The sequence below is a fragment of the Lissotriton vulgaris genome, chromosome 10 (genome assembly GCF_964263255.1).
Source record: "Lissotriton vulgaris chromosome 10, aLisVul1.2, whole genome shotgun sequence".
NCBI lineage: Eukaryota > Metazoa > Chordata > Amphibia > Caudata > Salamandridae > Lissotriton > Lissotriton vulgaris.
The window spans coordinates 1,008,100,535-1,008,116,288 of record NC_141698.1 but is presented as its reverse complement, the minus strand read 5'-3'; the positions used below and the strand labels follow the sequence as shown (position 1 = coordinate 1,008,116,288).

General features: G+C 46.5%; 1 protein-coding gene across 1 annotated transcript in view; it reads right to left on the bottom strand.

The window, feature by feature from the left end:
* Positions 1-15,754, bottom strand: part of ACAD11 (acyl-CoA dehydrogenase family member 11) — a 399,787-nt gene that overhangs the window by 255,973 nt on the left and 128,060 nt on the right. Inside the window, exon 4 of the mRNA XM_086942043.1 lies at positions 15,097-15,258. Coding sequence (XP_086798169.1) covers positions 15,097-15,258 — 162 coding nt within the window. The remainder of the gene's footprint in view (positions 1-15,096; positions 15,259-15,754) is intronic.

The window sequence follows — 15,754 nt, the reverse complement described above, 5'->3', positions numbered from 1 at the left end:
ACTCACCCTCACCCTCACCCTCACTCACCCTCAACACCTCACCCTCACTCACCCTCAACCCCTCACCCTCACTCACCCTCACCTTCACTCACCCTCAACGCCCCATCCCCCCCAATAACTTTGGCGCCCTTTCCTTCTACCACAGTTTCTCTTTTGCACCCTGCTATCACCCCGAGCCCAACCACCCGTACATTTCACTGGGACCGCTCTTAATAACATTCTATGCCTTAATCGCTCCATTTACTGGTCGCCTCTGCTGGGAGCCCCCACCAGCTCCGTACTCACAAATATATGCCTAATCCCTCCAGTATACCTTGCGTGCCTCTTCACCAACCAGTGACCTCCAACAATATGATGTTGCTACACATGTAATATCCGCCTCGTCCTTCCCTTTAAACGGTAACTTTCACAATTACTTGCCACCCCGCGATGTCCTTGCCTGCGTGCAGCACAAGACCCCTTGCCCCTACTCCGCCCATCACCAACCCACAAGCTAGCCTAGGACCGACCCCCACAGTCCCGGGCCAGTGAAGCCAGCACCAAGAACCCCAGCTGCCCCCCCTATCCTCCGACACCCCTTGCTGTGCTTCTCTCCCCTGCTGCACTCTCCTGCTCTCTAGAGATGTGGCCTAACGACCAGAGCTGCCATCTAAGTCACGTAAATACAAAACATGTTGCATTCCAAATGCTATAGGTGTCACATTCGCGAAAGTTATAACTATTGGCATTGTAAATGACAAAGATATCAATTTAGCTATTTTAAAAACTAACAAATAAATAAAATATTTGTCATTTACAAGACCAATAGCTCCAACTTTTCTAATGCGAGACCTATTGCATTTCCAATGCTTGTTTATGTAAAGTTCCACATGCCTTGGGCGCCGTAGGACGCTGTGTGAATTGCGGCCGCATTCAATCTCACCGCTGATTTTAGTCACAGCTTGTTGGCACTAACGAAGAAGAAATCGGCATGTGTTAGCGGACTGCACGATACCTAATTGTTGAATTCTCGACCTTCTGGCGACAGTAGAATCGGTAAGAGGTGGCTGGAGGTGGTAAATGTCGCTAGTAGTGCTGATCAATCAGAATTTTTGAAAATATACACAGTGTCTTTTGGTCCTGATGAGAACCCCGGAAATATGGGGGTCCGAAACGGGTAGACCCTTGTTTTTCCACCAAGCAATTGTTTGTTAAATCCTTTTGGTTGTGTTGTGCATGCTCAGAAATTGTTACATACAATTGTGAATATTTGATGAGGAAACCGGGTGCATCAACCATTGCTTTTTTTTTTTTTTTTTGGGGCCCATCAATAATTGTGAGATTGGATTCAGTGGTCCTAGGGACGGATACATTGTTGTGCGTAGGTTGAGTGTTTACGATGAATGAAGAGTTTGGCACGAATGAAAGAGTTTGATTGTGAGTGTAATGAAGTGAGACTTTGTGCAAATGTTTTTCCTTGTTTTGTAGATAGTTTTTGTCGTGGAAATTTCATATAAATTGTCTGGTGTTTATTAAGTACTATTGTGTCTTTTTGCAAATAATGAATTAAAAAGAACAGGTGCTATGGAAATAAAAGCTATTGATTAGCTCATGGTTGCATTGATTCATTGATCTTGCGCCAGTGTTTGAAGTGTTCAGAATTGTTTATCAGTACTGGCATTTGGTTTGTTTTCTTGGTTAAAAGGGCTAAGCCTTACTGATTTAGAGCCACACACTATATTGTTATATAGTGGTTCCTTACTGCAGTGCAGGGGAGGTGATGCATCAGTTCCTTACCGGAGAGGAGGTGATGCATCGGTTTCTTACTGCATTCCGGTTAAGATGCGACAAGATGACACCTCGATGAGATGCGACGATCCGGTTCAATGCGACAAAATGGCGCCTTTGATGCGATGCAACAACGTGGATACGATGCGTGCATGTCCGACGGCCCTGCAGCGAGTCTGTAGACTCTAGAGCCATTACAGGCCCTGCGACTCGCTTCTCCGGTGTTCGACGGCAGCCTCTGCGGTGGCGACGCTCTTCTTCGGCGATGCGACGGCAACTGCTGTTGCGGCAACACGCTTCTTCCTTGTTGCGTCGCGCTTCCAGCGCCCAGCGACACGCAGTCTTCAGAGGGCCCAAAATAACAGCAGGCACCTCACTGCAGGTAGAATTCCCAGCAAGGAGAGCTGGTGGTGAAGTCTTTGTGTCCCCAAGACTTCAGAACAAGAGGCAAGCTCAGTTACAAGCCCTTGGAGATTTCTCAAGATGGTAAAGTAAGCACAACAAAGTCATTTTCTCCTTTCCTTGGCAATAAAGTAACCACTGCAGGCCAACCCCAACAGCAAACAGCACAGGGGCAGTAATCTTTCTTCAGCTTCTCCGATTCTTCTCCTTGGCAAAGGTTTGTCTTGATTCCCAGAAGGGATCTAAAGTTCTGGGGTCTGGGCCCCAATATTTATTCTGCAAAACTATTTGTCCTCTGAAGGCAGAGGGTGTCTGTGCCCAGCCAAAACCAGTTCTGTCCTTCCTGGTACAGCTTCCTGGCAGGAGGTGGAGACAGCATTGTTAAAAGCGGGAAACAACAATTACAACACAACTTTTACAACGCACTACCTTTACAACAAAACTTTTACAATGCAACATCCATTACAACGCATGCCATTACAACGCAACCATTACAACGCATGTCACTACAACGCATGCCACTACAACGCATGTCATTACAACGCAGTCATTACAACGCATACCATTACAACGCATACCATTACAACGCATACCTATACTATCCAACACTTACCCTACTGTTGCAACCCCTGGAGTTAGAATAGTAATTTTTACCCCTACACTATCCAATACTTACCATACATGCAATGTAATGGTATGCGTTGTAATGGTATGCGTTGTAAATGTAGTATGCATTGTAAAGGTAGTTTCAAATAATTCGTTGTAATGGCATGCGTTGTAATGGAATGCGTTGTAATGGATGTTGCGGTGTAAAAAAATGCGTTGTAAAGGTATGCGTTGTAAAAGTATGCGTTGTAATGACATACATACGTTAAAAGCAGACCTGGCCCAGGTAGCTGAAAGGAAAACTCCTCCCCCTACTCTTAATTCAAGAAGGCTCAGGTCAGTAACAGGAATTCTCCTCCCCTACTCTCTATTCAAGCAGGGTCTATGTAACCCAGCCCTGACCCATCAGACTGCTGGAGTCAAGGCCCTCTCCAGCCCCCTATCACTCACAAATCATACATGGAATTCACAGACCTAGCAGCGGCATGCTGGATGGTTAGGCAAGAAAATACCTACTTTCCAAAAGTGGTATTTTCAAACACGGAATGTAAAAATCACCCACACTAAAAGATGTATTTTAACATTCTGAGTTGAAGCATACTAAACTTTATTTTCCTATCTTGTTCCTAGGGTCAGTTAGGATTATAAGATGTTATATCAAACTGCCTATTCTGGCCTGTGGGAACAGATAGCGTTGCAATAGTGAAAAACGAAATTTGTTGTAATTCACTATCAGGACAAGCCACACACATCAGGGCATGTCCTACCTTTTTCATACAATGCACCCTGCCCTTGGGCCTACCTAAGTGGTGACTAATATGTAGAAAATGTAAGGTTTAGGGACTGGCAAGTGTGTGTACTTGCCAAGTCGACATGTCAGCCCCAGACTGCCCATGGACTCTACAACTAGCACTGAGCCATATTTTACAAGCTGCTTCTGTGGGTGGCACAACCAGTGCTGCAAGCCCGCCAGCAGCATTTGATTTACAGGCCCTGGGCACACATGGCGCACTATGCTAGGGTCTGAAAGTAAATCAAATAAGCCAATTATGGAGTGTCTAATCCAATAAAACACTTTACAATAGGGAGCACTTGCATTTTGGCACTGAACAGCAGTGGCAAAGTGCCCCAAGCATCTGGACCAGCAAAAATATAGCAAAAACACAGGAGGCCACAGTGAAAAAATGAAAGGGAGACCCACGCCAATGGTGCTAGGTCCAACAGGGGCCAATGCAATAGTGCTTTTTGAACTTATGTACAGATGCCCACATCACGTTACCGATGTCAAAAACTGGCACTCTGGTTGCCATTGTAGTGCTTGCAGCCTTAACCCTGTTGGAATGGGACCTTCCAGAGCCTGTTTCTTGGCCAGCGAACAGCAGATCTTTTGTTTTATTTTACTTCCTTTTTGTTAGTTTCGTATAGATTAAAACATTTCATTTTTAAAGCTTTATTCGACATTTGTCATAAAAGCATTCACCTAACCCTAATACAATAAATACTACATGTAAAAATACTTCTAAAAATACATATTAAACATGGAATGTCGAATAAATACATGATTATAAAATACATCGAATTACATCAAATTGTCACAGATCATTAAAAATAGATTTTCTATAGGGTAAAATACAATAATCCATATGGCAAAGTGCAAGGTTAAAAATATACATAATTCATTATGGTGCAATTGCCATTAACGATCGGGTACGAATTAACCATGACCAAGCAAGAAATTTTGCTACCCCAACCACAAGCAATGTGGAACAATCTGTCTCAAGTATCCTGAGGGCTTCAGAATGGCTGCGGGTTCCCAAGTTTGAGCACACAGGTTTTAACCATTTACGTCTGGGGGACGAGTACAGTGGACAACAGAACAAAAGATGGGAAATGTGTTCAATTTGTTCGTTACAATGGTGGCAATGTTCATCCCATGTCGGGGACCAATGCTTCTTAAACGCGTTCAGCGGGAGTGTACCTATGCGAAATTGAAAATAAAGTTTTCTATCGTGGGGTTTTTCAATAATATCCCAAAATGGTTCGCAAGAAGGGTACATTTTTATATTTAAGAAGCGAGATGTTAAATTTAAACTTGTGCTGTCACTAAACATTGTAAGATAAACCATTTCCCAATATAGGTCTTTTAGCTTTGCCTTCGTAGGGAAGCAGGATACATCTTTGGTGTCCCATAGGTAGTCCAGTTTCAATTTTATAAGGAGTCCCCGAAGCTCCCTTAACCATGGAATACTATGAAAGCGGTCAAATTTAATGACATCCGTCAATGCCGCTGCATAGTGGCTTAGTTCTGGGGTCACCATAATCCGTCTCCAATATAGAAGAGGGCGTAGCCTTGCTATGTCCTCTATGCATTTTCTTCCCAGATCCAATTTTAGCGGGATTGTCGGTGTACTTTGTGGGACCATCACAATCCCTCGTAAGAACCGGTTTTCAGCTCGGCCCAGTTCTCTCAAATTTGAAAACCCCCAGAGTTCAGAGCCATATAGACAAGCCCCCAGGACTTTCATAGAATAAATTTCCAACACACAGTTTACTGGCTTTGTCAGCGAGGTGCGATGTTTTAGGGTAATTGCACCTGCTAGCTGGCTGAATTTTAATAAGGTTGTGGTTATATGTTGTTTCCAGCTCATGTTTTCTTGTAGAGTGATGCCTAGGTAAGAGAAGGAGTCCACTCTTTCTAGGGGTGTACCTTTGTATTTTATTACTCCTTTGAAGGTGGACTGCTGGTTGAGGCACATGAACTTTGTTTTGGTGGTGTTCAATTCAAGGCCCCTCCCATCACAAAATACACCAAAGGCATCAACCACTTTTTGAAGCCCACTGGGTGTGCGGGAAAGTAGGAGTGTATCGTCCGCAAACATGAGGACTGGTACACGAGAGCCAGCAATTACTGGGGCATCACTAGCAATCTTCTCTAGATGTTCAACGATGCCATTTATATAAATGGAAAAGAGAGTTGGCGCTAGGACACACTCTTGTCTCACCCCACGTTCTACCGGAAAGGGATCAGTTACTTCTCCCTGTTTGCCCCACCTTATCCTTGCAAAATTATTTTCGTGTAGGCGAACAAGGAGTGTAAGCAATTCCTGACTTAAGCCTACGTCCGCCAAGGTCTGCCAGAGTTTTTCTCTTAAAACACCGCACAGCATAAGCAGGTATCGCAATATTATAGGGCATATCACATATAGAACTGTCTAGGCCGTATTTAGATAATTAATCAGTTGGACTCCCGGTCTTGGGAATGGTTCACCATGACTCCCATATTTTCTGATATTCCCGTAGACACCTCCTTAATTTATAAACATACTCCTCAGCCTTGGCACACCAGTCCATGTTTCTAGTCAAGTCAAGTCAAGTCAAATAATTTATATAGCGCGCTACATACCCAGAGGGTCTCAAGGCGCTTGAAGAAGGGTGGGGAATTACTTGTCGAATATCCAGGTTTTAGGTTGCTTTCTGAATGCTAGGTGGTTCTGAGTGAGGCGAAGGTGAATGGGAAGTGAGTTCCAGGTTTTAGCCGCCAGGTAGGAGAAGGATCTTCCTCCCATGGTGGTTTTGTTGATGCGAGGTACAGCGGCAAGGGCTTGGTTGGAAGAGCGTAGCTGGCGGGAGGGGGTGTAGAAGGAAAGTCGTGTGTTGAGGCATTCAGGTCGAAGTTCGTAAAGTGCTTTGTGTGCGTGGGTTGGAGGCGGAATGTTATGCTCTTATTGACGGGGAGCCAGTGGAGGTTTTTCAAGTGACCAGAAATGTGGTCTTTACGCGGGATGTCTAGTATGAGTTTGGCTGATGCGTTCTGGATGCGTTGGAGTTTTTTCTGAAGTTTTGCGGTGGTACCGGCGTATAGGGTGTTTCCGTAGTCCAGGCGGCTTGTATCCAGTGCGTGGGTGACCGTTTTTCTAGTTTCGGTGGGGATCCAGCGAAATGTTTTTTTGAGCATGCGAAGAATGTTGAAGCAAGATGATGAAACGGCGTTGACTTGTCTGGTCATCGAGAGTGAGGAGTCCGGGAAGACGCCCAGGTTCCGTGCGTGGTCCGTCCGGCGTATAGGGTGTTTCCGTAGTCCAGGCGGCTTGTAACCAGTGCGTGGGTGACCGTTTTTCTAGTTTCGTTGGGGATCCAGCGAAATGTTTTTTTGAGCATGCGAAGAATGTTGAAGCAAGATGGTGAAACGGCGTTGACTTGTCTGGTCATCGAGAGTGAGGAGTCCGGAATGACGCCCAGGTTCCGTGCGTGGTCCGTCGGGATGGGTGCTTTTCCAAGGGCCTCTGGCCACCAAGAGTCGTCCCAGGCGGAGGGGGAGGTACCTAAGATAAGGACTTCTGTTTTGTCTGAATTCAGTTTCAGACGGCTGTGCTTCATCCACTCGGCAACTTCTTTCATTCCTTCATGTAGGTTGGTTTTGGCGGTGTTAGGGTCTTTGGTGAGTGAGAGGATTAGTTGAGTGTCATCAGCGTAGGAGATGATGTTGAGGTTGTGTTGGCGTGCGATGGCCGCGAGGGGGCTCATGTATACGTTGAAGAGGGTGGGGCTGAGTGAAGATCCTTGTGGCACGCCGCAGATGACTTCGGTGGCCTCTGATTTGAAGGGGGGAAGGCGGACTCTCTGAGTTCTTCCGGCAAGGAACGAGGTGATCCATTCCAGTGCTTTTCCTTGGATTCCGATGTTTCTGAGGCGTTGTTACAGGGTGCTATGACAGACTGTGTCGAAGGCTGCGGAGAGGTCGAAGAGGATGAGGGCGACTGTGTCTCCATTGTCCAGTAGAGTTCGAATGTCGTCTGTTGCTGCGATGAGTGCGGTCTCAGTGCTGTGTTTGGCTCGGAAGCCGGACTGTGAGGAGTCAAGGGATTTGTTGGTTTCGAGGAAGGCGGCGAGCTGGTTGTTGACAGCTTTCTCAATGACTTTGGCCGGGAATGGAAGGAGCGAGATGGGGCGGTAGTTTTTGAGATCGGTGGGGTCGGCTGTGGGTTTTTTCAGAAGGGCGCTGAGTTCGGCGTGTTTCCAGCTTTCCGGGAAGGTGGCGGAGTTGAGGGAGCAGTTGATGACGTCTCGGAGGTGTGGTGCTATGATGGAGTCTGCTTTGTTGAAGATGTGGTGAAGGCATGGGTCTGTGGGGATCCTGAGTGGATGGAGTTCATCAGGCGGATGGTGTCCCCAGTGGAGATTGGGTTTCCAGTCATTAAGGATGTTCAAGGGGGGTGAAGGTACGGCAGAAGGTTGGTGGGTTGGTCTCCGGGTTGGTTGTCGAAGCTGTTGTGGATGTCTGCGATTTTGTCGTGGAAGAACGAAGCTAGGGAGTTGCAAAGGGTTTGAGAGGGCGTGATGTCGTTGGAGTTGGCAGTGGGGTTGGTAAACTCTTTGACGATGTTGAATAATTCCTTGCTGTTGTGGGCGTTGTTGTCTAGTCGGTCTTTGAATGCGGCTTTCTTGGCAGTCCGGATTAGTTGGTGGTGTATGCGGGTGGCGTTTTTGAAGGCGTCCCTGGTGCTGGTGTTTGGGTCTTTTTTCCATGCCTTCTCAAGGGAGCGACAGAGTTTCTTGGATTACTTAAGATCATGAACCAGGGGGCGTTTTTGCTGCCTAGTTTGATTTGACGTTTTTTCAAAGGTGCTAGGTTGTCGGCGCTGTTGGTTAGCCATTGAGTGAGGTTAATGGCTGCTTGGTTGGGGTTCGAAGAGTGGGCAGGGGGGTTTTGAAGAAGCGATGAGGAGATCTGATCGATGGTGATTTTGTTCCAGTTTCTTCGCAGAGTAGGTTGAGGATGGTTGTGGGTTGTGGTCTTTTTGTAGATAAAGTGAACGCAGCTGTGGTCCGTCCAATGGAGAACTGTGGTGTGACTGAAGGAGATATGTTTGCTGGAGGTGAAGATAGGGTCGAGTGTGTGACCTGCGTAGTGAGTGGGGGTATTGACAAGTTGTTTGAGTCCGAGGTTGGCGAGATTGTCCAGAAGGGTGGTGGCGTTGCTGTCGTTGCTCTTTTCCAGGTGAAAATTGAGGTCTCCCAATAGAATGTAGTCCTCGGAGGGTAGGGCGTGTGGGGTGATAAAGTCAGTGATGTCTTCACTGAATTGTGCACGGGGTCCTGGTGGCCTGTAGAGGAGGGTGCCTCTGAGTGTGGTCTTGGGGTCGGTGTGGATCTGGAAGTGAAGGTGTTCGGCGCTAGCGAGGTTGACGTCTGAACCGTGTCTGAATGCCAGTGCCGGGGATTGTCACTTTTGGCATTGAGCAAACCTGTGGCCACCAGCTGCCTGATAGCTCATCACCCTCCCTTTTCATCCATTAGTTCCAGGAGTGCAATCTTCGGGTCGGGTTCAAAAGGTCAACTCACAATTTGGGGCAGGGAAAGTACACATAAGACCATATATAGAGGGGCCTTCCCAGATCATGTGATAAATGTAGCCAACTAAGCTCTGCACTAGAGACAGTGAGGGTTGCCACCCCCCTTTTATTCAATCTGGTTAGGCTATAATAAACTTGGTGTAGGTATTTCAAGTGAATTATTCTAAACGTGATGAGCTAACATAATTTCAATGAGGAAGTTGTTCTTTGAGGTCAGGAGACGCAATGAGCAGCAGCAGCAGCTCCTCCGCAATGGTGGAGGAGCGTCGCCCCATTGCCTGGCTCAGAGCCTGCAAATGAAAAATAAAATGAAGTTCTAGCATCGTTTTATTGGCTCTGAGCCAGCTTGTGCAGGGAGGGGTGGGCAGGGCATGGAAGTGCACATATGTTTTTGGCCGGCTCTTTCAAGCCAACCAAAACACGCATGCGCACTTAGGTTTCTTCAGACTGGCAGCATTGAAAAACTGGGCTGGAGAAACCCCACAGACTCCCTGGCTTGAACGGAAAGCCTTTCCATCCTGCTCAGGCCAATTCTTGCGCTGCAACACGGGGATTGGGTGGCAGTCTCTCCCAGGGGCTGCTGGGACCAGGAAAAGGACAGGCAGCACAAGGCGGGAGGTGGCCGGCGGCTTTAGGTAAGTTCCTTTTATTTTTAACATATTATTCCTAACACCCCCCCCCTCTGTTTGATTCCCCCCTCCTGCGCTCCCTCCACCTTCCCACCACCCTTCACCCTTTGTTTGTGGTGGTCACTCAACCTTTCAGTACTGTTATTAATTGCACATCACAGGGGCAGCTGAAATTCCAGGAGCCTAGTCCCGACAGCTCAACGACTTCGGAGGGCTGGAAGAGGTCCCCCGCTACACGGCGGAGGAGGGCACTGGACATCGAATGCTGTCTCATACTATGTGGCCTATTGTTCCACCTGTCTGTCTATGCTCCCCCAGGTACTTCTCTTGTAAAGCGCTCTGATATCCGCAAGGATCTTGTCCGCACTATATAAAACTTTCTAAATAAAATAAATAAAATAAATAAATAAATGCATCAGCTCAGCAGGCGTACGCATAAGAACGTCCAGATCAAGTTAAGGTCTCACTATAGCATCACAAACTGGAAGGGAACAAGTGTGTTGAATCTGTATTAAATATCACCACAATAGGTGATTTGAACAAGATTGGTTGGTCTGGCAAATGTTGAAATGCCGAAAGAGCAGACAAACCTAAACAGTGCCAAATGCAAGGCCTCGCAGAGCAAAAAACAACCAAAGGACATCCAATGTCTTTGCTTTCAAGGGGGTCAGTCTTGTAAATGACAAACCAGGTCAAAATTTGTCACAGTGCCTGACAAATACATTTCGTGGAAGGGTGTCTGGGGGCAAGGATGACATGCACCCCTTCAGGCGGCAAATCAAACACTTTCTTTCCTATAATGAAATCCGAGCAAAAAAATAAAATTGCCAAAAATCTCTTTTCTGCTGATCAATGTACAATTAAAAAAAATCATCAGAAGGCAAAGCCATTTTTTGTTTTTGTTGTTTGAACTGCAGCTACAATGAGGCTCATTTACGTGCATTTCACCTTGTCTCTTGGCAGCAGGCATTTTAACATAGCTTCTCAACTGTAATAATTACAGTTAATCTGTTAAGTCATTTTATTACAGGGACTCTATAAATCACAAGTCAACTGTAGTAAGGAAATGAAATACAGATTAGTATCCTGGGATTTGAGGATAACGTGTATTATATGGAGATGCCACAATTATTGTTGAAGGATACACTTGACTAGAGTGACGTACAGAGTATCCACTCATTTTATTAGATGCAAATCTTTTTCTAACACATATAGTTCTTGGAGCAGTGCCGCACTGGTCTTTCATATGGATTGGAACACCTTTTTTCTATACACAGGTGAATTAATTGATTAGATTGAAAGTGTCTCTTGAGGCGGAAGCTGAGAGTACAGCCTTCGCATTTTAAACAATTTTCTTGTGTATTTTTCTATGTGTTCTATTTAAACTGCACTGCAGAAGCCTCTTTGCTGAAAACGTACTTACCCCAAAACATCCCGCTGCCGATTGAAGGCTGCTGCAAGATCGCCGCCATCACAAGGAAGCCCTCTCCCAGGACACGCCCACCGCCGCTTGGCCACGCCCCTTTCTACTATTTAAATCGCGCCAACCACACAGCGCGTATTAGATTGATAGTGTCTCTTGAGGCGGAAGCCGAGAGTACAGCCTGCGCATTTTAAACAATTTTCTTGTGTATTTTTCTATGTGTCCTATTTAAACTGCACTGCAAAAGCCTTCTTGGTGAAAACTTACTTACCCCAAAACTCGCGCTGCCGATTGAAGGCTGCTGCGAGATCGCCGCCATCACAAGGAAGCCCTCTCCCCAGGACACGCCCACCGCCGCTTGGCCACGCCCCTTCCACCTTCCCTTAAATAATGTGCCAACCCCGGCCGCGCAGCGGACGCACGCAGCGGGCGCGCCGCTTGTGCGCCAAAGGCAAGCCCGTCTGCACCCGTCTGCGCCCGTCCGCGACCGACCTGGGCAAGGGGCCACAAACTCTGGCCCTCGACCTAAACTATCAAGCTCCCTCTACAAACTAAGGCCCCCGGTAGGAAATAGCTGTTGCCAATCACACCACCCTCTTCACCTGCCAACCTTCTGCCCACACTGCAAGTCTAGGCTTATTAATACCGAGGAAATAACTGTCTGCCAGGACCTTACAATGTTTCTCCTTAACTGCAGATCTCTGCCCAAGCACAGCACGGAAATCTCGCTACTATTAGAAGAACTCGCGCCAGACGCACTCTTCTTAACAGAAACATGGCTAACTCCTGACTCCGACCCTACTTGATAAAAGCGCTCCCCCCGGGATATCAGATTATACGCAGAGACCGGGCACAGGGAAAAGGCGGGGGACTGGCAATTATCTTTAAAGATCAATTACAATGTCACTGTACCTCAACCATCGTACCAGACTGTGAAAGACTGTCAATCTCCCTAAAACCCACCCCCAATGAGAGTTTCTCCGGAATTCTTCTATATCGACCTCCTGGTCCTCTGAACCAATTCCACATCTTATTACCTTCAATAGTAGCAGATCATGTCACTTCCCCCTCCAACTTTACACTGTAGGGTGATTTCAACATCCATTTCGACGACAGCTCAAACAACACAGCAAAACGAGCTAACCGCGAGCCTGGCCGCAGTTCAGCTTGAGCAACTAGTCTTAGCCCCTACTCGCATCAAGGGGCACTTGCTCGTCCCAGTGTTCAGCAATTCTACCGAGCTTAAAGTTACCCCTGCAATTCGATTACCCTGGACCGACCATTTTTTAATTCCCCTCACCTGGACCACCTACAAGCCTGGTCGATGCACTCCTACCCTATGAAAAATGAGGAATAGGTCAAAAATCCCACTAGAAAAATGGTCCTGCTCCTTGGCAGAATGTAGACCCTATCTGACACAAAATATCCCCTCAGATAATCGGAGCTTTGACAACTGGATTCGAAATTCTCTTGACTCCATACTACCTATTCGGAAAGTCAACCTAAAGAGAACACGCACGACCGCCCCTTGGTACTCAGAGGAGCTCAGAGCAAAAAAGCGCCACTGCAAAAGGCTCGAAAGGAAGTGGTGGCTGGAATATGCCACCATAGACAAAGCTGTCTACAGGGAAGCCATCAAAGCTTACAAACTAGAAATAAAAAAATCACAATCAAAATACTACAACGAACAAATAATCAAAACCAGGTCAAAACCAAAGGAAATTTACCAAATAGTCAAGCACCTAACCAAGCTCCCCCCCTCTGTAGCCCCCGATGACAATCCCACCGCACGTTTGTTACGACTTAGCCGAATTCTTTTTTCAGAAAATAAACAAAATCTATGTAACATTTGTAAACTTAACCACAGACCCACCAAATGCTGCCCAGTCACCTAGGGAAACAGAGACCTCTCCTCGAGAAACTCTGAACAATTACCCCCTGCTAGACCTAGACACCCTGGAAAACCTATCACTCCAAGTAAAATCGGGGTCCCCATGTGACCCAGCCCCCCCACTTACCATGATTGAAGCTAGCCACGTTATTCTCCCCACTCTCCTAGAGTTACTTAATAACTCCATAATAAAGAGTACGGGCCCTTCTGGCTGGAAGAAAGCTATGGTGAGAGCCCTTCTGAAAAAACCTAATCTGGACCCCAATAACTCTAACAACTACCGCCCCATCTCCCTGCTACCTTGGGCGAGTAAGATACTGGAGAAGCATATCAACCACCACCTGTCCAGATTTCTCGAGTCTAACCATGTACTCGATACATCACAGACAGAGTTCCGTCCCAAACATGGAACGGAAACGGCCATCTTAGCAGTAATGGAAGAAGCCAGGCGGATTCTGGACCAAGGAGGATCAGTGGCAGTGATCCTCCTCGACCTGAGTGCCGCCTTTGACACGGTTTGCCATAAAACTCTACTGTGCCGACTCTCCAACCTGGGAGTGTCAGGGGATGCTCTGACCTGGCTGAGATCCTTTTTGAGCAGAAGGACCTTCCAAGTCTTCGAGGGAGACTCCGCCTCCACTAGTAGACCATTGAACTGCGGGGTACCACAGGGCTCATCATTAAGCCCCACGCTGTTCAATGTGTATATGAAGCCACTGGCTGAGATCGTCCGCCCGTATGATATTAAGATCATTTCATACGCAGACGATACTCTGTTAGTGGTATCCTTCGCACAGAAGAACAGCGCACCCACTCAGCCCAACCTGGCGGCATGCATGGAGGAGGTTAGAGCATGGATGACTGCTTCCTCCCTAAAACTTAACGGGGAGAAAACCGAGCTCATGTTACTCTGTCCCCCAACACTACCAGCCTTCGACCAGCTTTGGCCCATTAGCTTGGGAGCTCCACCAACCCCGAAAGACAATGTCAAAAGTCTAGGGGTTTGGTTGGATAAATCTTTAACACTAAATACCCAAGCAACAAAACATCTGCAACCTGTTTCGGCCTACTCAGGATGCTCAAAAAAATTCTCCCAGTGCTTCCTTTTGAAGCGAAACAGATTGTGATACAGGGGCTAATACAATCTCGACTTGACTTCAGCAATGCAGTGAATGTAGGGGCACCTGAATATGTGCTGCAAAAACTCCAGCAAGTTCAGAATTGCGCCGCACGCACGTTACTTCAGATCCCACGCAGAACCTCAATAGAATCAGGACTGCGAACTCTTCACTGGCTCCCAATCAGGGAGAGAATAACATTTAAGGCCATGTGCCTGTCTCATCAAGCCTTTTGGAGGACTGGACCCAAGATCAACCACTCCCTTCTCTCTCCCTATGGCCCCAACAGACAGCTCCGTTAAAGCCTTCTTGGCGGCAGTCCCCAGGATCAAAAGGACCAGAGCAGGAGGTAGATCCTTCATGTTCAACGCGGCCAAGTTATGGAACTCACTCCCTATACACCTAAGATCCAATCCCAACCTATCATCCTTCCGTAAACATCTAAAAACTTTTCTTTTCTCCACTTAAATGTTTCTCAAAGCAATGACCTCATAAGGCACTATCCTCTCTTCTCAGCGCCTGGACGCCTTAGGGCAGCAGTTGAGCTTTACAAAACCGCTTTTCATTTCATTTCATTTCATTAATTCTGTTAACATTCCATGAAAAATGTTAATTACCATTTTTGTACAAATGTATATATTTTATTAGATTTATAGTATCTTTATACTAAAACTAACATTTATCTGTGCATGAAAAAATATTTCTTGAAACACCTTATGATTAAAAGAAGGTAGGCAAGACTTTGAAGCGTGAGACAAACAGAGGCTACTAAACAGGCTTAAGGACACACAGAAAGGGACCAAGTATGGTCTCATCTGATGAACACTTATGATCATAAATGCTTTTGGCCATAAAACACAATAAATATCCGTCAGTAAATTTGGAGTTCCCCTTCCTCGGGGGTTACCTGTCTCCTGCAGTATCCTTCTCCTCTGCCAAATCCTTTGAGGTCCAGTGCATTTACATCCAAGGCATGTAGCTGTGCAAGGGTTTCAGTCATAGCAACATACATGGCACACCGCTCTGCTGGACTGACTCCAGGCAATGAGATATCTCTGAAGACGCGTCCCTGCAAAAAAGGCATTCTTTAAAGAAAAGAAGATTACCCACACTCCAACACCTCTTTGACTTCACTCACTGCCTATGCCCATGAGCCAGGGATGTTCCCGCCATCTTTCTGTACATGTTGGCGTTTGCTACAAAATGCCAGTAATGATATCAGTCAAAGGTGAACCAATCATTGTATTCATTCCACCTATAGTCTTTTAGGTTCAGCAGTTGCACTAAAGATCATGATTTCAATTGAGGGCTTATAGACAAACTATAGATCAAACATTTCTAGCTCAACTTAGGCCTCATAAGGATTCCAGTGGCCGCTGTAACTGCAGCTGCCGGGTCCATCAGAAACACAGGTTTAGAGGGAACACTACTGTATTCCACGCAGAGGCTTCACCTGCTCAAGGTAGGTGAAGTCTCCAGCTTGAATGTCTGGTAAAATATCTGGAAATCAGCATGTTAAGTCTGACCAGCATGTTGTTACCCACAAACTTGTAAATACTGTTCTT